This window comes from Sceloporus occidentalis, unplaced genomic scaffold, assembly GCF_023333645.1.
Source record: "Sceloporus occidentalis isolate IW3139 unplaced genomic scaffold, rSceOcc1.0.p SCAF_2, whole genome shotgun sequence".
Classification (NCBI taxonomy): domain Eukaryota; kingdom Metazoa; phylum Chordata; class Lepidosauria; order Squamata; family Phrynosomatidae; genus Sceloporus; species Sceloporus occidentalis.
In genome coordinates this window covers 168541997-168569274 of record NW_028316982.1, presented here as the reverse complement: position 1 = coordinate 168569274, position 27278 = coordinate 168541997, and the positions used below count along the sequence as shown (strand labels likewise).

The window sequence follows — 27278 nt, the reverse complement described above, 5'->3', positions numbered from 1 at the left end:
CCACACCTACTAAGGGAAGTACTGCAAAATTCCTCTATGGAGTCTCCTAAAATAGAAATCCCTGTCCATTTGTTACGTTTCACTTTAATGAGACACAAATCAAGCAACAGCAAGTGGAAAATCAAGTGGGAAAACCCACCAAGAATTTTTTTTTAAAAACTGTGACGATCACCTTTTCTCAAGAGAACCTCCAGGCCAGTGGTGTAATTCTCTGCTAATTTTTTTTTTTTTTTTTGGAGGAGATTTTCCCTAAAACCCTTTATTGTAAACACATTTTTTTTGAAATCAAACTAACAATGAAATTGAGTATTGGGATATTTTTTGGTGGTTTCTTTGGAGCTCTTGGAATTTTGTTCTTTTTAGTTGCCTTTGGAACTGACTATTGGCTTCTTGCTACAGAAGTGGGAAGGTGTTCTGAAAGTCTGAATGATACCATGGTTTGTATATATTTTTATTCCTCTGAATGACATCTTACAGTAGTGTCAAATATGTTTGTTTATTACTCACCTAGAAATATCACCCGTTTATGTGTAAAACTCAGTTATGAGTATCTTTAACACATAGATTCTGATTTGGTCAGATATGTTCAGAAAGAGCAGAGAGAGTAAGGAGATATTATGGCTCTTCACAGAAATGTATGACTTTTTCTTTATTTCTTTGAATGTAAATATTGAAATGCTTTGATTTGTCTGTCAGCTTGTCTACATTTGCAAAATTGGAAGCAATGAATGTAGCCCTGGTTGAATAGTAATCTCTGTGTTTGTTTTCTGTAGGAAGAGAAAATTACTTTCCACCATGAAGGTTTCTTCTGGAGGTGTTGGTTTGATGGGAAGGTAGATGACAATGCTAACAGTATGTGGAAGTTTTGGTATAGTAAGTATCCTTCTTTCATAAGAGTCTAGTTTTATGTAGAATGGGTGCTACTCTATGCCTTGTCTTGGTAAATTATATTCACTTGAGAAATTCTATTTGTATAGGGCTGCATTCTGCTTTACTCAAACATATTTCTACTCCCACAATGGGACTGTGATTTCCCTTCATCCCTGCCAAATCTGTAAAGATATCTATAGGGTTAGGGTCTGCAGAGGGAAGGGGAATCCTTTTGGCTGGCAGAGATCATTCTGTTGGAAGACAAAATTTGAAGCAACCCATAATGTCACCAGTTAATGAAGGTACTATATTGAAATTATCCAGTCATATATTTGGAACTACTAGAATATTTTAGTTTACAGTGCTCAATAAATAAATTCTTTGCTTCTTGGCCCTCAAACAGCTGGCACATTAGCTCCAAAATGTTGAGCTTCTGCATGGGCCTTCAGAACATTGTAAAGAAGAAAGGCTGTCCCTAGCGTGCTTTGCCAAATGCCTTTAAGAACTTGTGCAGATGCATTCTGCAGATGCTCACATGAGAGTTCTTTATAACAGGTGCTCTGCATGATCCACATGCTTCTGCTTGTGCAAGAAGTTGCACAAATTCCTGAACAAGTGAAAGAACACGATTAGATTTCATTTCACATTCTCAAGAACTTTGATTTACAACTTTGATTTAGAGAGTGCTTGGAAATGTTACTTTTTGGAGACAACAACTATTATGTGGGCTGGAACACTCCAAAAAGTGTTCCAAGGTCTAGATTTGGCTTGTAAACCTGACAACAAGCATGTCCTATTTGATTATTATTATTGTAAAATCCTGTTTTTTTCTGTGCACTGTACTGATACTAGTACTATTATTATTATTATTAAACTTTATTTCTAAAGCGCTGTACTACTACTAATCATGAAAAACATGGTAAACAAACATACAGTATATGTGTTGTTTGTAGTGCTTGGGAAGTCTAGGCGTGGAGCGCCGGCATTTCATCAGTCTGAATAGATGTTGCACTTGTACTTCTGTGAAAATTGAAGACCACAGTTTAACAATTTGTTCTTGTTTTTCAGTGAACCAATCACCCTCTAAAAACTGCACCCATGCCTATCTCTCTCCATTTCCTCTCCTACGAGATGAGTACAATTCAACTGCCTATAATTCTGCAGTTAGTAAGTATTTTCTTGTTCACTGGTATGTGAATAGAGCTATCTGTTTAATAACGTGCAGGCTGGTTGCTGCTGAAAACAAGTTTCTGCCCTAGATGGATCATAATCTGATTTATTAATACTTGTGTTTTCCAGTGGAGAACTTTATGATATTTCCAAATATGCTTATTTAGTCAGATATAATTCCCACTTGCTTCAGTTAGGTTTACTCTTTAGTAGATCATATGAAAACCATGTGATAGGGTCACCAAAAGTCAGAAATGACTTGAAGGCACACTACAACAAAGGTATTCACAAGATTATGCTAGAGACCTTCAAAACTCTTCTTCTAGGCTTTACAGCACAGAACAAGGATGGGAAATCTGTGCCCCTTAAGATGATCTTGGACTACAGCTCCCATTGTCCCTGGCAACTGACCATGCTGACTGTGGCTGATGGAAGTTGGAGTTCACCAGTATTTCAAGAGCCACATGTTCGCACTCCTGGTATACACATGTAAGACATTTAGTTTTTCACAGAGCACACCATTATGTTTTCATATCTGAGAATGGAAACTGGACATAATGAAAAGACAGCTCCTCAACTTCAAAGAAAAGCTTTACTTTTTCCAGTATAAATATTGCTGTTCTCATATACTGAATAATTGTTTTCAATAACACTAGAAAGGAGACCAAAGACTATATTTTCTCTGAAACTATAGTAGATTCCAAATTTTGAAAGTTTTGGTCAAAGCTTGTAAATATAACTTCAGACTCCTCCAGCCAGCACAGCCAAAGGCATCCTAGCATGAGAGTTTGAGGATTGTCAGTTAAAAAAAGCAAAAACAAAAAACTTTGTAAAGCTCTGGTCCTGTTACTTAGGGACTGGCTTATGTATTAAGCTATTCCAATGCTACACTAGTGCAAATTTTCCCTATGTGGAATGTCCATTCTAGACTCAACCTTCTTCTTTCAATCCACATGTTATGAACATAGAAGACCAATGATAACAATATGCCCCTAAAGCATGTGGTGACAGTTCAGTTGAGATATGTTTGGTAAAAGATTCCCAGTGTGTATTTGATTCAGATTAGTTCATTTTCACTGGGAAAGCCTTTTTAAAAACATCACACAGTATCCTGTTTCGTATTATGAATTTATTTAAAAACATGAAGAGGCACAGAATGCAATTTAAGATCAGGATATTTATAAAGAATTACAATGGCCAAAATGGTTGAGGAAAGTGCTTTGCAAATCCTTTCATAGGTTTCAATATCATCTATCATTGCCATGAATTCTTTTCCAAAAAGAATGCTGATTTTTTTCTTAAATCTCTAAAAAGAATGATCATATCTTCTCTTACCAAAGCATTCCCTTTACTTGGGGAAAAATCTATCTAGATCTCCCAATTTTCTCTTGAAAAGTTTCAATTAATGTAATTTGGTATGCAGTAATAGGTTATTTTATACACATATATTGTTCTTATTGATTAGTGCTGTTTCCAATTGACTCAAAATGCTCCAAAACTTATTTTAATTTTGCTTGCTTGTTAAAAAGGCTGAATATAGACATCTGAGTTTTCTAGTTTATAATGTAGTGTATTTAGCTAGTTATACCTTATCCCAAATTTAAATGAATAAAATTCCTTGTGAGGAAATAGTGGTGAATTACAGATGATATTGAAGATTTCCCAGACCAAGTCAGGCCCTGTACACTGAGACTTTAGTAATTATAATATGATTGTATTAACTTTGATCTTAAAAGACCTTTCTTCCACAATAATGTGATAAGTGGAATTTAGCAGCATGTCTGTTCTATCTTTTTCTTCAGTGACTAAATTTCCTGTGTGTAATCATTCATTAATCTATTCTAAACAGTCATATTGCTCTGATAGAAAATAATATAAGAAATTTGCTATTATGTCAGGTTAATAATGACATTCTCAAGTCTGAAAAGCCTATGCCCATTTACCTGGGAGCAAGCCCTGTTAGCTCAAAGGGGCTTAACTCTGGGTAGACATGTAATTTTTTTTTAATTTATATACCGCTATTCCATGTATGGACCATGGGGTTACTGATACCTGGAAAGTAGCCAGGCTCTGACATATTCACCTTCAGTTTCTTAAGAAGGGCTAATTTCATTGTTAATTATGATTTTAAGATCTTCATTACAAAGAGCAATTTGATTACATAATATTCATATTTAAATGGCAGTTTCCTATGGACTATTGAAAATGCGCCCTTCTATATTATTTTTAAATGTGCCACTGATGAGAGTTATTTCACAGTAAGGATGTTGTGAAATAATTATTACAGGGTAATTGATATAATAGAAATATTTGCCTTTGAGGACTTATCTTTTCTTTCCTGTGTCCTCAGTTACCTGTTTTCCAGTGCTGTACTTAGCTTGTAATACAAGAAGTCTGTGGTGAAGAATTTGTCAGCCATGCTTACAATGCATGTGCACTGCAAATTATACATATTCCAAGACTGAAGTGCAGCACATTTCTCAGGGTATTTGTCTTTGCTGCATACTTGGCATTCCATTTCTCTCCTGAATATCTAATGTCACATCCATTTATTCTAACCATAGTAATATTATTAGATAAATGCCTAATAACCACAAATGGATATAGAACCCAATTCCACATTTTATAGCCAGATTGTATATATTTATTTTCTGACATTACGGTCAACTGAGTTCAAAGAGGTTTACTCTCAAGTAAATGTAGATAAGATTGCAGTTCTTATCTGATATAATTAATCTTAGACAGACAGTGTGTCCCTGGTGCCCACTCATCTCTGATAAAGCAGAAACTTGAAACAAGGATTTTCTTCCAAGGTTAATACATACATTGCTTTTAGGCTGAAACTGTCCAAACTTGTGTCGTAACAAGAAGAACCACAGCCAACAAAACATGACTGAAATCAAGATCAATATATCTTCTTAAATTTGGCCCATTCATGATTTGTGCTTGTCCGTGCTATGTATTAAATAGGAACATTTTAAATATTATATTTTCAAATGGGAATAAAACAATTGTGTTAAAGACAGAGGATTGTATCTAGTGGTGGTTATGCCTTAGTGCATGGCTGGGCAACTGTTGAAGGGGGTGGGGAGCTGCATTCCCTCTCCAAGAGAACTTGCTGCTCCCCCTCACAACAAATGCCCTCAAACACCCTCTAGGGCCATAGGGGCAGTTTCACCATGTTTTTGCCCCACTGGCTTGTTTTAGGTCTAAGGAGCATCAACATCGTAGAAATAATGCAGTGTGATACCACTTTAAGTGTTATAGCTAAATCCTATGTAATCCACGGATTTGTTGTTTTACAAAGTCTTTATCCTTCTCTGCCAAATAGTTTTTGTAAGACACAGCCATGGCAGTTAAAGTGGTACCCAAAAGCATTATTTCTACAGTGTAGATGCACTCCAGGACAAGCTTTTTTTTTTTTTACAATAGGAAATGACTTTTAAAACAACAACAACAACAACCCAACGGAAGCAAAAACAAGGTAAAAATGACCCCACATTCTGTAGAGTGTTATTGTGAAACTTGGAGGCAAAAAAATATTTTGTACCCTGGATGACCCTGGGTACGACAGAATAGTTCTAGGGGTCCATCAAAGTGAAAACTACTAAGTCTGCTTCTCATTTTCACCAAATCCTCATTAAATTCCTCATGCATCCCTCTGTGCCATAAGCCATATTTCAGTTCTATTTGAGAGAGCTGCTCAGCTTATGGGTATACCTTTTGGAAGGCCAAGGACATATGTAAGTAAGGAGAATAGATGTAGATGAGGTGTCCCAGACTGGAAGTGTATTCTACTAAGGAAAAATCGCCCAAAAGATATAGCCTGCTGGCAGTAAAAGCAGGGTTTTGTTTTTGTTTTTTTAAGCTTCCAAGCTGTGACACATTTGTAAGAAGCTGATCCTTTTTTGCTTTCAGAAGTCTGAAAAACCAACCACATTGAGTTCTGATAAAATACATGTGCACACACAGGCCTGGTATAGACTGGTGCTATGTGCTGGCCTGTGCCAAAGGTAGGAGCGTCTGCACACTCGCAAGCCCTACCATGTGCAATGGACACCATCTTGGTGCCTTGTGCGCCACATCCAAATGGCGCAGCATATGAATGATGTCACAATGCCACTCCAGGGCACTTACGGTGCCTCAGCAGCAGCAGAGAAAGGAGCCATGTTTCGCGGCTCATTTTTCTGGGTGCATCATTGCCGTGCCATTTGGTTGGCATGGCCACAATCCGGGAGAGAAAGGGGCGGCCTCTTTCCGCCCCTTTATCCTCATCTGTACAGCCCCACAATTGGTTAAAGTCAAAATAGTCATCCATACTATTGATTGATAGCCTGCTTAAAGAGTTTACTGGAGAGGTGGACAGGTTTCAGAAGGAGAGGAGCCCCCACACCAGCCTCATAGGAACTGACCCCATGCTCTACCTATTCCCTTTTTTTTGACTCCAAAATGGCTGATTGATCCCTAGAGGCCTCTTGGAGGTATAGTTGGCCAATTAATGCAGATAGGCTACTTTAAAAACCAGAAGTTTTCAAAAGCATTGTTTTTAATTTTGAAAAATGGCTTGGCCCACCCTTGGTTTACAGCCATAAAAATGGCATTTTCAGAAAACTGCTTTTTCTACCAGCTGTAGGTCTTGGGTAGAGCTAATGGGCCTTTGCTGCCCATTCTGGGCTGAGCCATCTCCAAATAGTTTGCATAACAACATAAATAGCTCACAGCAATATATTGTTGCTGAGAAAATCCATTCTGCTATTGCCCAAGCCCCTTTAAAATTGCTTCTCAGTTCAAAGGGAGTACTGAACCTCCAGGATGGTGACAGTATATGATGTCATCATTCCAAATAATGAAACCGTCCTGGTGCTTCAACTGTGGGAGCCCTGGCCTAACTACATCACTAGTTGCACACTGATAAGACTAATAAATTTTGGATTCATGTATTCCTCTAACAAAACCTTCAACATGCATAAGAGGGCTACTACCATATTTTGCCAAATGACATGGGGTTCCTACTATTTCTTCGAGTCCTCTGATTACATGAATGGCATTACTGAGTAATTTCTTATTCCTGTTGTTGAGAATATGTCCATAGCAGAATTCAGAATTCAGCTCAGCTATTCCTATCTTGTACTGTTCCTAGCTCCCTTATATTTTTAGATGCAGTTAGTGCTATGACAAGCTGAAGAAAAATCTTGTGGAGCGGGAACTATTCTCAGTTATCCTGTTGCAACAACATAGGGTTGTCAGATCTAAAATGCATAGCCTAGTTCAGCTACTATGCTACTATCTTGCATGGTTTGCCTCTGGAAATATCTTGCCTATAAATTTTACCAATATATATGCTTTTCATAAGGTGGGCACAATTTATATACCTTGTAAGTATTGCACCTAACCTCATGTTTATGCAGTCATAGAAGGACAATTGATAAATAGCTTAATTTACAAATATACATGTGCATAAATGTGGAACTTGGTAGAAACTGAGTATTCAGGGCATCATTTAAGTTTAATTGGATTTATATCTTGCCCACCCAAGGTCTCAGAATGAATAACAATATGCTAATTATTTTACTCTTTCCCTTTCTTTCTCTTACTGTTCTTGCTCATCCAAAGACCTAAAAAAATTGCCATACACCATTCTTTGTAAACAAGCTTCAACGTTGCTAAATCGTTTTTGAAAGCAAGCTTTGGCTTTGGTGAATCTCTGAGAAGTCTCTGTCTAGGTCCTTGGTTCCTTCTGAATCTTAATTTTTTTTTTCATGGATCATACACCAAAATTCTCAACCTTTGGTCAGTCTCAACTAGAGTAGATCAGTTGAATCAATTGAGAGTTGGATTTAGGCTATAGATATGGATACCATGCACAGGAAAATACAATAAAGAAGAAAAGCTTGGGAAGGTTACCTTTTTGAACAAGAAGTCCTACTGAGTGTGCTTACTGGGGCATTCTGGGAATTGTAGTCCAAAAGGGTAACTTTATCAAACTCTTGTCCTTTATTCTATGTTTCTCTTATTAGCATCTATATACAGACAACATGGCAGCTATGTACAACCTCATACTAATTTTAAATGCACACCTCAGCTTTTAAAGGGCCCTTAGATGTTCAGACAGCATAGGTGTGACTGGCTGCCATGATGGACAAGCCTTCTCAACACTGTAGCTATAGAACAGGGGCTGTATCTGCACTGCAGAAATAATGCAGTTTGACACCATTTTTACTTCCATGGCTCAGTGCTATGGAATTCTAGGATGTGTAGTTTGTTGTGGCACCAGAGCTTCATTTAAACAGCACACTTCCAAATTGGCCCTAAGCAGCTTTATTTTGGCCTGTCTGTTCGGGTTCTTAGTTCAAAGTGCAAAAATAGTCAGCACTCCTTTCAACAAGGGGAAGAGAAGCAGAGGGAGGAGAATCTTGCTCTTCCCCGTAGCCTTGGGCAAAAAGCTTACATGTTCTTCCTCATTAATAATTTTTGCCAACTTGACCACACTCTGATATCTGGCCATACATGTCCTGGTTTCTGTCTATGAAATATTAGTGTGTATAATGTCTGGCTCTGGGCATTCAGAACATAGAGGTGAAAGATCCCTGGAGACCCTGAAGGATCACTGAGGCTGCATCCACACTGCAGAAATAATCCAGATTGATACCACTTTAAGTACTGTGGCTCAATGCTATGGCATTCTCCGAATTGTAGTTTTGTGAGCCATTTAGCTTTCTATGCCAGAGAGCTCTGGTGCCACAACAAACTATAATTCCCAGAATTCCATAGCATTGAGCCATGGCATCCAGTGGTGTCAAGCTGGGTTATTTCTGCAGTGCAAATGCAGCCTGAGTTGCTGGTAGAGTGTTTCCAGGCTGTTGTTCCTAGTTGCCAGGGGACAGTATAGCAGCCTGACCTGACAAAAGAGTAAAGGAACTTACTCCATATGTATTAGGTTGTGCTGCACCTTGATTAAACAACAAGCCATATTCTGGGCTGGGAAGATTCCTCTGAAGGTTCAGTGACAAGAAAACAGCTTTCCAGAAGTCTCAGCAAGCTGGATACATCAAACATCTCCTTTGGGGAAGATTTTGAGGCATTAAATGTGTTTGCACTATTGATGCATTATAAATGTTAAAATGTTACTTTTCATTGTGAAGTCAAAGGCTTTCATGGCTAGCATCCATAGATTTTTGTGGGTTTTTCGGGCTATGTGGCCATGTTCTAGAAGAGTTTATTCCTTACGTTTCACCATGCAGCTGCAGACAAATCTACATAGGGACCACCACCAAATGCAGTGTTCAAACACAAATCAAGGAACATGAGAGACACTGCAGACTGAGTCAGCCAGAAAAATCAGTAGCAGCAGAACATGTTACAAACCATCCTAGGCATAAAATGTTGTTTGAAAATACTGAACTTCTGGACCATGCCAACAACTATCAGGATAGAATGCACAGGGAAGCCATTGAAACCCACAAACACCTGGACAACTTCAGCAGGAAAGAAGAAACCCTTAAAGTGAACAAAGTTTGGCTACCAGTCCTGAAAAACAATAAAATTAAGACTCAGTAAATGCAAATGGTAAACCATCCAGGGTCAGGAGTTTCCCAGCAGACAATGGTCACTAATTAAACAGACACTAATCCTCTTTGCATATCCTCCCACCCTGAGGTCTTGCCATCAACAACAGAACAATACACAAATTAACATGCAAATCACTCCTCTCTACCCAAGGTCACACAGTGTGTGTGTGTGTGTGTGTGTGTGTGTATACACAACTCCTTTCCATGCCAGCATTCTCTGAAGATGCCACCCACAGATGCTTGTGAAACGTCAGGAATAAACTCTTCTAGAACATGGCCACATAGCCCGAAAAACCCACAAAAATTTACTTTTCATTACTTACTATTATGTTATAACAGTATAAAGGTAATGATTCTCCTTGACATGAATGTCTAGTTGTAATATATAATAGGGTGCGGTGCTCATCTACATTACTAAACCAAGGGAGCCAGTGTCATCTGTGATCATATAGCCAGCATAACTGCACAGAATGCTGTTACCATCTCACCAAAATTGTACCTATTTATCTGCTTGCACTTTTACATGCTTTTGAACTGCTAGGCTAACCGAAACTCGGATTAGTGATAGGATCTCACTCCATCAGGTGGCACTTGGGCCTCGAACTGATGACCTTCCCACTGTCAGAATTGGCATCGTAACCACTTAGCCACCATATCTGTCTATAACAGTATACATTTAAAAATAGAAAATGGCCTCAAATGGCCAAAAATACACCCAAATGACCTGCCAAAACAATATTTTAGAATAATGAGTAACTATGGCGCTTTACAGAGTGCCCAAAAAGGGCACTCTGCCAGCACCCGTATTTGCTGCACCCGGGAACCGCAGCGGACAAACCGCGCAGTTCCCCAGCACAGCAAAAAGAACCTGCAAAAAGCGGGTTCTTTTTACGGCACGGTTATGACGCCGCAAGGCATCAATGGCGCACTTGCGGCATCATTGCCGTGATGTGCGGACGCTAAGCGATGTGCGGACGGAAAAGACGTCCCTTCCTAATCCTAGTACGTGTCGAGCACGTACTTTTGGGCAGTGTGTAACCCGCCTATGATTTGTTATACCAAAAAGTATCAATATTACAGGTCATTATGTTATTTTATTTTTGAAACTCCCTTCTGCTGGAAGCTATATACACCCCCCCCCCCCAGCTCTCCTTTCACCAACAGGGAAAATCTTTTATTTTTAAGTAGGCTTTTAATATTTATTGTGTCCAGTGAGGATTCTTATTGGGGCACAGCTGAATCTTTGGTAGGTTTTTAATGGTTTTATATGTTTAACTTTTTATGGATGTTGAGGATTTTTAAGGACGTTGCATTTTTAACTTTTATATTAATGTGGTGTTTTAATTGTGTTATAAAATTGTATCATTTTATTCTTGTTGTTGTCTTGGATCCAATTTGGGAGAAAGAATATAAATAAAATAAAATAAAATAAAAATAATGTCTTGATGCCCTTGTAATTGCCTAAAAGTAAGATGTTAAGATTAGCACTGATGTCTGCAACTTATTTTTCCATGGTCTGGTGCCGCAGGGTTTTACAGTGAAATCCTGTGCATGTCTACTTAGAAATAAATTCTCACTGGGTTTTATAGAGCTTACTTTCAGGTAAGTGGGTATAGGATTGCAGCTGAAACCTTTTGAGTCAATGGGATCTCAGCATACTTGACATGAGCTGTATTTTACTGACTGATCATCTTAGAATGAGCTAGTGTAAAACAGGGTGGGAATGACAGTTCATTTCGCTGACAAGATTTATGATAACCTGATATGAGAAGGTTGAAGCTTTCCATCATGGCTGATGATGGTGCAACAGTTAATTGTAAAAACAGAAGATATTTACTTTTCAGATTGTGAGCGTGATAAAACCCTGCTACTGTTCTTTCAATTAAAAATGAACATTTTGTCTTGATTTTGCTAATATATCCTGGTAACAGTGGGGCAGGAAGGATAGCTGAAAAAAAGAGCAAACATACAGTAGTGAATTTGGTGGTAGTGTGTGGTGGGAATAAATAAGTTTATACAAATATATCAGTTTATACAAATATAGAAATGCAGTTTTGGGCTCTTCTAGATTAGTTTAAAGAAACATGAGATCTTGCAGTATAGTTTCTTAGCATTTGCTCCTTGTTGTTGCCCCTATGGGTGTATCCACACTGCAGAAATAAAACAGTTTGATACCACTTTAACTACCGTGACTCTAACTTACAGAATCCTGAGTTCTCTAGTTTGGTGAAATACCAGAGCTTTCTGACAACCCGTGCTGAATAATTCACCAAACTAGGAATCCCAGGATTCTACAGGATGGAACCATGACAGTTAAAGTGGTGTCAAACTGCTTTATTTCTGCAGTCTGGCAAGCTTCTATGTCCACTTGTTCCTTTCTACATTCCTTTTTAATGATTTTTGGATCTACACTTGGGCCCTTCCATTTTTTATACTCAATATTTAAAATAAAGCATGGCTTGCTGAAGTGGTCCTATGGTCTGAAGAGCATTTTTTCCTCCCTGAAATCCCCTAGTACAATGTACTACAATGTTGTAGTACAAAAGTGACATTTCACTAATGTGTTCACACAATACACACATGCATGTATGAAGAGGAAGTGAAGCAGGTTACTTTGTTCTGGTATGTCTTAGAATTAAAATGAAATCCACTTGTGTGTGGGAATCAAATGTTGTAGCTGATGCCAGAAAGTGCGAGAAAATAATCGAGGACAATAGAAAAATTGTTTGGATATTTTTAAAAAAAACAAATAAAAACTTGAGGACAACAGTATCAAATACTGCAACCCGTTGTACACTTGCCCCATCTGAAGTAGCATATAGTTTTATTATTGATGTTTTTGAAGGGATGTGGTAGTTTAGTGGTTAAGACACCAATTCTGACGATTGGAAGATCGGAAGGTTGGCAGTTCAAGGCCAGAGTGCTGCATGATGAGGTGAGCTCTTGTCACTAGTCCCAGCTTCTGCCACCTTAGCAGATCAAAAGCATGCAAATGCATGTAGATAAATAGGTACCACTTCGGTGAGAAAGTAACAGTGTTCAGTGCAAACATGCTGGCCACATGACTACTGGAGTAGTCCTCAGACATCACTGGCTCTTTGGCTTAGTAACAGATATGAGCGCTGACCCCTACACATGATTACAACTAGACATTCATGTCAAGGGACTACCTTTACCTTTACCTTTTGATGTTTTAGGATGAATACAGAATTACAAAATACCCCATGAAATCTTCAGAGATTTCTGTCATGGATTACTGTATTACTGATTCCTACTTTCCCCAAAAGGAGACCTCAAATAAAGCATAATAACCTAGAAAAACAATACTATAGCTAAACTATAGTATTTTATTATAGTATTTTAATATTACTTTTTGTCTATTTTTAGCTATATGTGGCTTCACTTGTATCTCTTATTCTATAAACCACCTTGATTCTATAAACCACTCACGGGAAAAAAGGTGAAATATAAATAAAGTGATTGGTTTAAGTACAAGTATAATAATCTAAGGAGTATAAATCTAATCTAAGGATTAGATTTAGAAGGAGGAGGAAGAAACACCAACAATCTAATATATGTGGATGACACCATACTACCAGCAGAAAACATTATGGTCTTGGAACAGCTACCAAGGAAGATTGAGGAATAAAGTGCAAAGACAGGCTTGCTTCTGAAAATAAAGAAAATGAAAATAAGGACCACAGAGGACCTACATAAATTCAACCTTGACAATGAGGAAATTGAAATAGTTACAGATATCTTGTACCTCAGATCAAGCATTGATCAGAATGGAGACTGCAGTCAAGAGATAAGAAGGAGACTAGGAATGGGAAGAGCAGCTGTGAAAGAACTAGATAAAATATTCTTCTCTTGGCTTTACTTTGTGAACGAAGATTCAGGAAGGATTCATCCGTGCTTTCTACAAGCGCGTTGATGACGTTGGATGTATCCTTGGAGCCTGTGCAATGGATTTTTCTGGTGGAGCGCAGCGTGCACAGAACTGGCTTCATCCTTTAAACCAGAGGTTCGACTGCTGAGGCCTTGACAAGCATGGACGGTGGCAGCGAGGTCCTCGGGTCATAGGTTTTATTAGAGTTTCCTTCTCTTAGATGATTGACCTTACAGGGTTAGACGAGCACCATCTGCCCGGGTTTGGGATTAGAGTTTTCCTTCTCCTAGGATGGTTGCCATAAGGCTAGAGAGCCATCCTGCCCTTTGGCGCTCTTGGTCAGACCCTTTGGTTGTGACCTGTCTGGCATGGGAGGCCCTACTGGTGGCTATTATAACACTGCCAGCATAGCTCACAACTTCATTAGGGTATGCAAGCCTCTCCCCCACACAGTCGGAATATAGCTGGAGGGGAATAGGAGGCCAGAAGATGACAGTTAAGGAGGGAGGAGCCTCTTCCTTCAGGCTAGCCCTGGTGGAGCTGGGCCTGCCTGATCGCTCCTTCTCAGGCCAGAAGATACAGTTAAGGAGGGAGGCGCCTCTTCCTTCAGCCCTGGTGGAGCTGGGTTTGCCTGATCATTCCCTCTCCATAAAATATTAAAGAGCAAAGATATATGATTGAGAACTCATCCAAGCCACGGTATTCCATCACTACACTACACTATGGAGAGAGCTGGACAGTGAATAAAGCAGATAAAAAGAAATCAACTCATTTGAGATGTGGTGCCAGAGAAAAGTGCTAAGAATACGGTGGACAGTCAAAAAGACAAACAAATGGGTCATTGGACAGATCAAGCCTGAAATCTCCTTGAAAGCCAAGATGACTAAACTGAGGCCGTTGTACTTTGGCTACACCATGAGAAGGCATAACTCGCTGGGAAAGGCAATAATGCTAGGGAAGGATGAGGGTAGCAGAAAGAGAGGAAGACCGTGTGCCAGATGGATGTCACAGGCCTGAATCTACAAGATTTAAGTAGGGAATTTCTCCGCCTCTCAGCTCATCCAGATGTCTCATCCATAGAGTCTTCATGAGTTGAGATCAACTTGAGGGCAGTTAACAAATAACCATCTCTCCATAAAATGAGAAAATAAGAGAGGAGGTGACCTGTCCAACTGTTAGCTGTCCAGCTGCTACCTGTTCACAAGCAACTTGAAAGCCTCTGCTCTTCTTTGTAATGGTTCTTTATCTTTAAACCAGACTTGAAAGGAAAAGCCCTTCAGACAGAGGTTTCTTCTGTGAAACAGGACACCGAGGTTACCCAATCACGTAATTCATTTTAAAAATAAACTCTTGGTTGAATCTAGATTTAGACATACAGAGCACAGACCATTTGAAATCAGTGGGAACTTTAGTTAATCATGTAAAGTCGATCATACCTTTTAGGAGTCATAAGACTGATTGAGTGATATAGGTTGGCATAACCCACTATTTTTATCAGTATCTTTTTTTTATTAAACTACTTTAGGTAACTTCTGGTTATACTTAAGCTATCACTTAGGATACACAGGCCTATATTTTTTAAATGAACATATAACAACTCATTATGTGTCCATCAGGAAGAACTAATATCCCCCCTTTCTTCAATATCTAAAATGAATTTATTTCCACCATGACCATGGTCTTTGTAAAGTGTCTCTGAAAATAGATGTGTAATTAGCCAGCTAAATTATTGTTATGAACATTTATTTGGGGAGGGGGAGCACCATATGTCACAAAACTCTCAGCCCATTTATCACCAGCTGCTTCCATTAATTCAGTATTGCTTGCCCTTGGCTCAATGAGATTCTGTATTTTTGCATTTTGATTTGAATAATATACAAAGAACTTTACTGTGTGAATGGCTGCAATGATAGTCAAATTTCACTTGGTTTTTTATTATTATAAATTTTGCCCTTTTCTCTTTGTCAGAAAGGAATTTGGTTTTCAAAACTATATATAAATTCATTCTGTGAAATTCATACATCTGTACGAAAGCTCTCACTTTTTATTTTTAAGATTAAAAGAGTATTATTACTTATTCTGGCTCTGTCCTAGAAATTTCGTTCCTTGCTTTCATTCTTGTTTCTGTTACTACTTTGGTGAAATCAGTCCTATCTAGTTGAACCATATAATTAACTCAAAGATTCTTGGCTACAGTTCAGCACACCATTTTATGAACAATTTCCATTGACCAAGTAAATGAACTTATTAACCACACACGTGCACTGGAGATGCTGAGCAACAGGATTTCATAGCACTCCAACGTACATCATTATATTCCAAGATTATCAGATAGGCTTGGCGTTCAAGCCTAATGAAGGACATATGGTGTTCTCAGATTACAGGAAGCTGTTTTGGAATAAATGTTCAGCCTGCTAATGAGAAAAATGAAAGGGGGGAAGGGTTCTATGAAATTGCTTTTTACTCTAAGGATGGTGTAAAAGGGGAAAAAGTAACAACCTTCTCCTCCTCTCTTTCCCATCCCATGGTGATTTTTAGTCTATCGTGGCTTTTGGTCAGTCCTCCTGCTTCTGGGAGTGGTCACTGTGATTGTCGCTAGCTTCTTCATCATTTGTGCTGCCCCCTTTGGAAGCCATGCGCTGTACAAAGCAGGCGGAGGCTTTTTCATTACGGCTGGTAAGTGTCCTGTTGAATTCTAGGTCAGTTGTCCCTTACCTGTATAAGCCCTTTTTAAAAACAAACAAACAAACAAACAAACAAACAAACAAACAACTATAAAATTGTGCCCACCTAATGTTACTGATCTGAAAGCTGGAGCGTGCCCCTGTATCTTTACTAGCTGTATCAAAGAAGGAATTTTGCAAATATTTTGGGAATCATGGGAATTTTGTGACACCCAAGCAGTTAAGAAGCAATACGTCTTGTATTTGTTTGTTTGTTTGTTTGCTTTTAAAAAGCTACACATTTTGGGGGGAATTTTATGAGCTTGCCTTGCTTCAATAAATAAATTAACCCAAACAAACCCATAGCCCCAGGGAGTGTTTCCTGCACCAGCTTCATTGAAAGAAATAGATCCTGAATAAAAGAGCCCATAATGCATATGCTGTTCATTTCAACTGGTCTTGAGCTAGAGGAATTCTAGATGGGTTTTACCCAGAGGTATACACTGCATTTTTTTGTTTTGGTTAAGGCAACATGCATCATAATTAGACATACAGCTGACCCCTGTATCCATGGATTCTGTATCCATGGATTCAACCAGCCACAGCTTGACAATATTTAACCCCCCCTCAAAAAAAAGCAAATCTTGATTTTGCCATCATATTGCTACCTCATTGCATATAGTGGGACTTGTCATCCACAAATTTTTGATATCCCCAGGGTCCCTGGAACCAAACCCCAGTGGATACAAAGGGCCAACTATACTTAAAAAATAAACATACTAAACAATTAAAGAATGATATAGTTGTCATCATCACTATCACCATATGCTAAAAATATCCTATGATTATACTTTATCATACACTGTTGTTTCTTATGAGCACTGATGCTACATAAAACTGTTCTTGTTGTATGCCTTTACTGGCTTATAGTGACACAAACCCCCAAAAAGCAAACTTTGATTTTGCCATTTTTTATAAGGGACAATTTACTACCCCATTTTATATAATGGAACTTGAGCATCCACAGATTTTGGTAGCCATGAAGGGGCCTGGATCCAACCCCCAGTGGATACCTAGAGCTAGGGTTGCCATAATTGTCCACTTTTACCAGGGACAAAATGTGGAACAAATTCAAGACCAAACTGTAGGACAACTGCAGGACAAAACTCAGCCCGAAATGTAGGACATTGAAGAAAAATGGTGGACCTTAAATGTCCTACATTTTGAGCTGAGTTTTGTCCTGCAGTTGCCCTACAGTTTGGTCTTGAATTTGTCCTACATTTTGTCCCTGGTAAAAGTGGACAATTATGGCAGCCCTACCTAGAGCCCACTGTTATTACCTCATTAATAGATATAAGAAATAACGGTGTGGACTTAGTATTAATATCCCCAGTCTACCTTCCTATATTGTATAAGACATTTGTAGAATTTGCATCTGGTGGTTTAGACAGATAGACAGACCGATGAAAAATATATAAAGGGAGGCAATTCAACAATTTGTAGCACCTCACTTACATTGTCCTATTAGTTATTTGTGTCTCACCTTTGACTGCCATCATTTTCTATTACATAGGAAATTGAATTTAGCTCTTGTGTATTTGTATTGAAATTTGTCCTTGAGCATGAAACCTCATTGTTTTTGTCTTATGGACATCAGCTTCATTTTCTTCAGTCAATAAAATAGTGACTATATCGGACTTCTTGATATTATGGTCATACATCACTTTGCAGAGTATGCATGAACACCTGTTTGTTAGAGGAAATATGTAGAAAATTTTGACTGTAATATGGCTTTACCTCTCCAGAATCATGTAGCAGATGATATTTATGGCCACCATTTTGTGTTTATATATTCCAAAAACTGACCCATATTGTATCCAGAGTAGGTGCAGTAGCAGCTCATCTCTGAAGCAGTTCAGTACTGTTGAGAGTTTACTGATTATCAGTTTCTGTTGCTATTCAGTCCTTCTCAAGCAGACAGTGTTTAGAGTTATAGTCTCATCGTAATTTCTATATCTAGTACACATTTTGTTTGGGAGGATCTTATGGAAAGTCCCTGTGCCAGCATCCAAATGATCCTTGCTTTCAGTGCAACATTGCCAGACTATAGACATTCCTCTTGTGTATGAGTCCATACCAAGATGAAGTAATTCTTCACCACCTACACTGCAGTGACACTATGAGCATTCAGAGAGGCTGCTTTTTGGAAATAAAAACGTTAATCATTCATTTTAACCCTCATGCATCACAATGGGACATTTTAGTACTCCAAATACTCTTCTATCCTGCAGACAAAGCAAAAATGTTGGCAACTATATGGCATTGTTACCTAGATAAAAGGTAATAAAAAGGTAATAAAAAACTTGCCACCTACAGTTTTCTCCCCTCCTACAAGCAAATAAAAATATGGTGCAAAAAATGTCCCAACACATCTGTTGATTCCCTCCCCCCCCCAAATTGGGACACTTTATTGTCCTAGACAATACGTCAGCATTTCCGGTGTAGAAAATAATATATCAATGCAGAAATATTAATTCCTGTGTAGAAAATTATTTTTTTCCGTGTAGAAAATGCTATTTTCTATGCAAATCAATTCTACATAGAACAAATCTCAATTTCACCTTTTTTTGTGCAGAAAACATTTTCTACACAGGAATTATTATTTCTGTGTTGAAATATTATGTTCCATGCAGAAAGTGCTTTTTTCTCTACAAAACAACAGCATGAAAAATTTGTGCAGAATTAAGTCCCTACCTTGGAAGTTTCTTGTCAGTCCTGGAGTCTCTTTATCAGGATTTTTTTTACAGTCAAAAACATTTTTACAACCACTTTTCAACCATTTTCAAATTTTCTTTCCATCCCTAGCAGGCACAAAAGGACAGACCAGTTGATCCCCAATGCATAAAGGACTCCAGTGCATAATGGATTTTACTAGTTCACGCAACAAAAGCAACCACTACCACATTTCCCCAGTTTTGTGCGTTTTAGCAAAATGCACTAAATCCAGCTTTCAAAATGTGTAAAATTTTTCAGACAATAAAAATAAATTTCAGCCTTTTCTGAAAATGTGAGGGTTTTTTCCCCTTCCCATTTATCTTGCTTATTGCATGAGGAAAAGTAGAGATTGGTGTTGGCAACCGCAGAATTTGACTTCAGCTGTGGCACTTTTTCAATGACCATGTGAAATGCCTTCTGCCTTACATTTCTGTTCTTTGTTTGGTGCTCAACCACTTGCGGAATGCTTTGGTTCTTATTAGTCACTATCATTACAGAGACAGCTGTGTGACTAGATTCCTCTTTTGTGCCTCAGCTCATGCTAAATTATGCCCTTAGATTTCTTGCCAGCCTTTAGTGAAGTAAACTCCCATTAAAATGTTTCTACAGTGGAACTTGTTTGCTATTATTTTATGTACAAGCCCCTTTCCCAAATCAATGCATATTACCCTGCCAACAACACTCATAGTGAGAGTAAAGTCTGTAAGGTAAACATGTGAACAAAGTGACTTTTCACAAATTGGCATAGTTCTAAATTTACTATAGGCATCTGCCTGAGGCTCCTGTCACTCTGCTTGGCACCTGTTGACTTCATGTCTGTATCAGACATGGTAGCTTTGTGTCATAAAGAGCCATTCACTGTTGACAAGCCAAAGACTCTCTTATAGGGGAAGAACAAGCAAGGCCAGAAAACTGCTCTTGAATTCAGAGACATTCTTAGAGGTTCTGTATTCTCTGTCTTTCCCCCTCCCCTTTTTGTAATAAGCAGAAGTGTATGAGTGAAACAGACTGAAAAGAGTAAATGTTAATGGCGGCAATGACTGACCTCGGAGAAGCCTGTGCCTTATCTCATTGCACAGTGCTGTGTATCAAACATGGGTCTACTTTAAAAATAAAATAGGAAAATAGGAAAGGCATTGGAAGCCTCTTTCTGTGTGAGAGAACAAGTGTTTATTTATTCTAATCTCTTTCAGACACATATTTCATATTTTAGAAATAATTTCCTCCAGTTGTTGATTATTCATTGCAACTTTGAGAAAATTCTGTTTTTACTAAACAGCCAATGTTCATGCCCCAAGCAAAGGTCTAACTAGCTGAAAATGGAAAAAAAATGCAGCAGTTTTAAATGGGTCTAAAAATGTAGCCTTTTTGAAGTTAATAGCAGTGATGAGGTTCAACCAAGCCACTGGGCTTGAAAACAGCAGTTCTGGCCTTTCTTGACAATTGTCAGCATATGAGTCTAAGAACAGTTTTCCCCAAAATATATACATTCCATTTGGAATGTTTGTTTGTTTTATACTCTGCCTTCTTACCAAAGAAGACATTGAAAGGTGATCATATTGGATGGAAATAAATACAACTAAAACATGAAAACAGAATAAAAATTTGATTAAAGTCGCATTAATAAACCTCAGGATTCTGAATAAAGAATCCTGAGGTTTATTTGTGTGACTTAAACTGAGTTTCTTTGACCATTACTCAGTCAAAGCTTACCCAGCTGATATGGCAAAGGCAGATGGACAGAAGGAAGAAACGCAGCATAGCCTTCCTTGGGAGGTAATAGCCACCATCTTCTGTGTCATCCCAACTGGCCTTTGAAGTTGGCAAGGCCAGGAGGAAGGCTTCCTCTGAAGTTCATAAGACCAGGGCAAACTTGTATATAGTCTTTCAAACGGTGTTGTCTCAAATTGTACAATATATAAGCATTTTGTTAGCAAATAATAATAGCGAGTTTTATTTGGATTTCCATCTTATGGACCAAAACGTCTTGAGGATAAAGGAGAGCTAGGCTGGGGCAATTCATTTATCTGCCACCCTAGAACCACGTAGGACACCGAAATCTGAGTCAGGTATTTTTCTGGGTTCCAATAATTTTAAAAATGGCTGAAAATGGCGAAAAACAACAACCCATAAAGAATTTTAAAAATGATTTCACTCCTAGTATTGCAATACAAAAACAGACCTCCTACTCACTGGAGGGCCCTGTTTGCACTCTGTGAAGTTGGCCTAGGGGGCAAAAAAGCACTTTCCTCTGCTTGTGGTTCATCATCCAAGGAGCTCACACAGCTGGTGTGGTGACTCATGGAGCATCTTCACACTACTCTATTACAGTGCTATGATTCCATGTTAAATGCCACATTTCCATCCCAAGGAAGCTTAGACAGAAGCCATGCCACCATTGAGGAAAATGGCACTTTACCCTCCAACACCCCAGATGCCAGCCTCACCTCTCTCATCCTGGCAGGTGGCAGGGGGAGGGTGCCTCTTCTTCATCCTTTTTCCTGCCTCTTCCCACTCTCCTTCTGTTGCCGCTACCACGGCTCTTTCTCTTCCCTTTCCTTCTCCTTCCTTCCTCCTCCTTCTCCTCCTCTTCTTCTTCGCTCTTCCTCCTCCTTTTTCTCCTTCCTTCTCCTCTTCTCTGCCTCCTCCACCATTCTCCTCTTCCTCTTACCCCCTCTGTCACCCTGCTACTGTTTGTCCTCCTATTCCTTCTTCTTATTCTTCCTCCTCTTCTCCACTCTTTCTCATCTTCCTCCTTCCCCCATGGGCTTGCCATCCGCAGATGCTCAAATCCATGGATGGCAAGTCCGCAGATATGGAGGGCGGATTGTATATATAATTTTTAGTGCCTCAGCACTGAACTATAAGCTCTGGATTGTGTAGACTGCAGCCATGGCAGTCAAAGTGATGGGTAAAGGAATCATGTTAAGGTTAAAGGTACTATAGTGCTGTAACTGTGTGGTGTGGAAGGGTCCCTAATTGGCCAACTAGAAGGCAAGCCAGTTGGGTTGGGGGTGGGCCACAAGCAGAATGCAAAGTTTCCTCTCTGTTCCACTGAGGAAGATAAAACTGCCTCTCTACTCCACTGAAGGCCATAATAAGAATGATTAATGCCATAATTAGATGACATTCCCTCTAATTTTTCACAGATGTAAACCAGGACATGTGTGACCATTCAACATCAGAGTGTGGTCAAGATGACAAAAGTTATGAATGAAACAGAACACATAAGCTTGTTTTTACCTAAATCTGTTGGGAAGAGCAAGATTCTGTCCCATGCCCATTGAGTTAATGGAGTGCAAACTACTTTTGCACTTTGAACTCAATTTGCAGCAATTGAAGTAAGCAGAGGACAAAAGGGAAAAGTAGGAATAGGAGAGAGAAACTGGGACACGTTAAAAGCAGCTGGAAAAGTGGGGCAACAGAGGATTAATCAGGACTGTCCCTGCCAAATCAGGACAGTTGGAGGGTATGAGATGATGATGATGATGATGTCGTCTTTATATAGTGTGTCAGAGAGCATTTCCTCAGTGATCCTTACAATATCCCTGTGAGCAAGGCCAATATTATGATCAGAGCATGAAAAAGTTTCTTTTTTTGACTACAACTCCCAGAATCATTCATTGACTGCAAGAATTAGCCCAACATATATCGACTTCTTCAACCCTTTAAATAATGAAGAAATTTGGCTGAATCTGCCTCATGTTTGTGCTTTTTTGTTCTGGTCCCTACATCCTCTCAGTTCTTATGGCTATTAAGGATACATTGAAATTAAACTAGTTATGTGAGGTAGTCTGATAGACATTTGTTCTTCCACAGGCTCTTCCAGGTATTTCCAGAACTTGGGGGAGGGAATCATTTTTGAATAGCAGTTCCCCAAATCTCACAGCCAGTACGGACACAGTTGTTTCTGAGATGAGGCCTGACAAAACCATCTAACAGTACTAAAACCTGTTATTTCTTTCTTTCTAGGCATTTTATTCACACTGGTGGTTGTGCTGTATGTCATCTGGGTCCAGGCAATGGCTGATCTCGAAAACTATGTGATCATGAAAAAAATAGACTGTCCAGATTTTTCTCTCTATGCACGTTATGGATGGTCTTTCATGTTGGCTCCAGTTGGAATATTTTTTACTATATTTTCAGGAATGCTGTTCCTATTGGTGGGGCGTACAATTTATCTGCATTCTGATTAGTTCAGTTTTTGAAATATTGGAATCATAGAGAGGGTTTGCTGAGAAGCTATTTTTATACATTATTATTATGATTATTTTTCCTCTTACAGTCAAATGTTTGATAGTGCTATTTTAGATCTGCTTAAGCAACTAGCACGGTTCTGCATACATTTACTCAAAAGTAAGTTCCTACTGAATTCATTGGCACTTGGTTCCAGGTAAGTCTAGCTCTAAGCAAGTTTAACCATGTGTCTTCTTTTATTAGGCAAGTGATGTATAAAATGGATATGACAGAGGTGTTTGTGTTGGAACAAACAAATGTTCCTTAGTGCAGTTCAGCTCCCTGTTTGTTCTTGTTTCAATACTCTTCATTAGGTGTAATCTGAGCAAACATTTTGGTTCTTAAAATAACATCCAATTGTCTGTGGAATGCTTTAGCCAACATTAATGTACAAAAGATAATGTCAGTGGAATAGTGCTTTGATGCGGCTGTGTGTAGCTTAACTTGGGGGTGCCTCTCTAGACATGGAGGGCAAATACCAGCAGCCCTAGCATAGGCAATGTGAGGAATGCTGGGAGTTGCAGTCCAGCAACATGTAGAAGGTTATATGATTCCCATATCTAGCCTAGTCCCAACTAGAACAGAGCCAATGAATCAGTGGTAGTTAGGTCAACACTTATGTAAGTTCCATTGATTTAATTGGTCTACTCTATTGGGAACTGTCAGTCAGACATCTAAGGTGTAACTCCTCAGATTTTGTTGAACAGCTGTGCTGGATAGGGTAGATGATGTTTTCAGTCCAACAGTATCCGGAGGACCACACAATTTCCTCCCCAAACAATAAGATTCAGGCCGACATGTGTCACAGTTTATGTGCTTCCATCTGGTCCAAATCATTTTTTAAAGTGCAGGAGAGCTGGAATGTTTATGGATTCAGTTCTCTGTAAAATCAGATTTTATCAGGATTTTTATTTTTTATTTTTTCGAAAAAGGCTTGATTTTTCTGTCTTTGGTGTTCCTGATTGTAGAAGATGTGATTGTTTTTATTGTTTTTCTTTCCCTTACAGTTATGATTCATTTGGCCAAATTACAGCATGCCCACTCCATACCCGGGTGCGCCACTTTACATGGAAGCCGCACTGCAACCTATTGAATGGGGCTTGAGCTTATGTGGTATTTGCCTTACGCGAGGGGGGGGGGGGTGCAGAACGGATCCCCGCATAAGGCAAGGCTCCACTGTATTTGGCTTACAGTTCATCAGCCACTTTTTTTTAACCATCAACCTGATTCTTTTTGCACCATACACAGAGTGGAGAAAGAAATAATGGGAACTATGTGATAGAAAGATGTGTAGAAACTTTATAGGTCAATTGGGGGAGTGTTTGAAACCTCACACAATAAGCAGAGTCCCACTCCAACACATAGCTGGTTAGAAATTAGAAGAAGCAATAACAACAACAACAGCATTTTCACAAAGCAGGATACCACTGTGAATTACAGCTTATTATTTTTTATAAATATTATTCATATACCATCTTATCTCCCGAAGTGAGAATCAGTCTATACGTTCTTCATGAGGGTGGTAATTATGCAACCCTGGGAAGTAGGTCCAGTGCAATCCTTGGGACCTCCAAGGCCTTGGTATCCACTCAAGGAAATTTACTGCTAGACCCCCTTGCCACATTTTTAGTGGCAAACTCCTTTAATAGCATCCAGACAAATTAAATATGATCATTTGAGGGAGTTTTCTTTACCAAGAAACAGCAAAAATCCCTTTCTCCTGAATAGTCCAAAAAGCTGACCCGGAGTGATGCAGCATCACTTCTGGTTCTCGAAATGGCAGCATCAACAGTGTGGCTGTTGCCCTTCAGAGATGCCCAGAATTGACTGGTGCAGTTCTCTGAGCTCATGTGGGCTAGGGTTCGAATCCCTCCTGGGCATGGAAACCCTCTGGGTGACCTTGGACATATTACATTTTCTCAGCCTCATAAAGAAGGAAGGGCAAACCCTCTCTGAATCAGTATGGCCAAGAAAATCCCATGATTTTTAAGCAAGGTCACAAGAGGTTGGAAATAACTTGAAGGCACATAGTAATAACAACAATCACCTCTTTACCTGTTGAAGCTGTCCAAAGAAAAACTTCCCAGGCGTTTACCAGGAAATGTATTCCACAGCCTACTTCTTACATCAAGGGCATACAACATGTGGTCCTCTAAAGATGTTATTTGGACCACAGCTCGCATCAGTTCTAGTCAATATAGCCAGCAGTGATAGATGCTGTGAACTACAATCCAACAACATCTGCAGCCCTTTCACACTCCGCAATTATAGCAGTATATTCTAATTTAACTGTCATGGCAACATTGTATGAAATCCTACATTTCTAGTTTGGTAAGGTACTCTCTGGCTGGGAATTCTAAGGGCCTCCCATCTACCAGTCCAGGGTTCCATAGCATGGTGCTATGGCAGTGGAAATGGAATCACAGAACTAAAATTGTAGATTGTGACAGGAGTACTACACTTGCCCCCACCCTAGTCTTAACAGCATGGAAGCATGTCATAATAATCAGCCTACATCAGACTGACTCCCCTGAATTGATTGGGAAATCTGTGCATGGGAATCCTATGCTTTGTTCACATTGGTGGTTGTCCTGTGTGTCATCTAGGTCCAGATGGCTACTGATCTTTAAAACAATGTGATTAGAAAGAAAATAAACTGTCCAGATTTCTCTCTTTGTTTATTAGTGCATAATACAGAGCTCTAATCAGGGATGGCTATTTATTTCATGATCAATGAGCCAGAAGAAAGTGATTATCAACTAAAAGTATGCCAAAGCTACATCCTGAAAATATGGGCAGATTGCATCGATAGAATTCTTATCTCCGCATTTGCCAGGAATATATGATAATCGGACTTCTTAAAATATAACTATGTGTGTGTGTGTTTGACATATGTTTTCTATGAAAAATGGCTGTATACGTTCCCTTTTTTTAAAATAAAAAGTTAATTAAGAAAATATTTGTATGAAGAAAGGTTTCTCTCCCTCCTGTCCCTTTCCAAACAGTGCAGTAGAATTTCATTATTTTAGCACAGTGATGGTATCTGCTACTTGCTTGGATAACTATTTTATTCCAGAGCTAGTGTTACCTTTCTTTCCCACTTTTTCTCCTGCATGGACTTTATGCTGGCCTACTTCACTAAGGCTGTCCTCCTCTCAGCTCTGACTTCTATGCAGGTATTGCCTTACTTAACTCCAGACCATGTTCTGGGATGTCCCTGTTGCTTTGGAGAGGCTAACAGCATTTATATATTTTATTTATATTGAAATAAATATTTTTATTCTGCCCTCTAATGTGAAATCTCAGGGAGATATGCAATTAAATCAATATAAACAACAGAAAAAATCCAGATATAAAAAAATAAAACAACCTATGTAGGATAAAATCTCGGCCTCAGAGGGAGCCATCAGGCAGACCAGCAACATCTTGGACTGCCTGAAGGAAGAGGCCCCTCCCTCCTCAACTGTCATCTCGGCCTCAGAGGGAGCCATCAGGCAGACCCAGCAACATCTTGGACTGCCTGAAGGAAGAGGCCCCTCCCTCCTCAACTGTCATCTCGGCCTCAGAGGGAGCCATCAGGCAGACCCAGCAACATCAGGGACTGCCTGAAGGAAGAGGCCCCTCCCTCCTCAACTGTCATCTCGGCCTCAGAGGGAGCCATCAGGCAGACCCAGCAACATCAGGGACTGCCTGAAGGAAGAGGCCCCTCCCTCCTCAACTGTCATCTTGGCCTCAGAGGGAGCGATCAGGCAGACCCAGCAACATCTTGGACTGCCTGAAGGAAGAGGCCCCTCCCTCCTCAACTGTCATCTCGGCCTCAGAGGGAGCCATCAGGCAGACCCAGCAACATCTTGGACTGCCTGAAGGAAGAGGCCCCTCCCTCCTCAACTGTCATCTCGGCCTCAGAGGGAGCCATCAGGCAGACCCAGCAACATCAGGGACTGCCTGAAGGAAGAGGCCCCTCCCTCCTCAACTGTCATCTTGGCCTCAGAGGGAGCCATCAGGCAGACCCAGCAACATCTTGGACTGCCTGAAGGAAGAGGCCCCTCCCTCCTCAACTGTCATCTCGGCCTCAGAGGGAGCGATCAGGCAGACCCAGCAACATCT

General features: G+C 39.5%; 1 protein-coding gene across 1 annotated transcript; it reads left to right on the top strand.

The window, feature by feature from the left end:
* The first annotated feature begins 83 nt into the window (after window positions 1–83).
* On the top strand, window positions 84–26091 carry TMEM182 (transmembrane protein 182). Its single transcript, XM_089508008.1, has 5 exons — window positions 84–437; window positions 774–873; window positions 1939–2037; window positions 16036–16173; window positions 22908–26091. The coding sequence occupies exons 1-5, from the start codon at window positions 297–299 to the stop codon at window positions 23129–23131; spliced, it is 702 nt and encodes a 233-aa protein (XP_089364134.1). The 5' UTR covers window positions 84–296; the 3' UTR covers window positions 23132–26091.
* The last annotated feature ends 1187 nt before the right edge of the window (window positions 26092–27278 follow it).

Excerpts from the sequence above, each read along its gene's own strand:
- TMEM182 (XM_089508008.1), top strand. The coding sequence starts at position 297 with ATGAAATTGAGTATTGGGATATTTTTTGGTGGTTTCTTTGGAGCTCTT. Across the intron at positions 874-1,938 it reads TATGTGGAAGTTTTGGTATA|TGAACCAATCACCCTCTAAA; the intron begins GTAAGTATCCTT and ends CTTGTTTTTCAG. Across the intron at positions 16,174-22,907 it reads AGGCTTTTTCATTACGGCTG|GCATTTTATTCACACTGGTG; the intron begins GTAAGTGTCCTG and ends CTTTCTTTCTAG.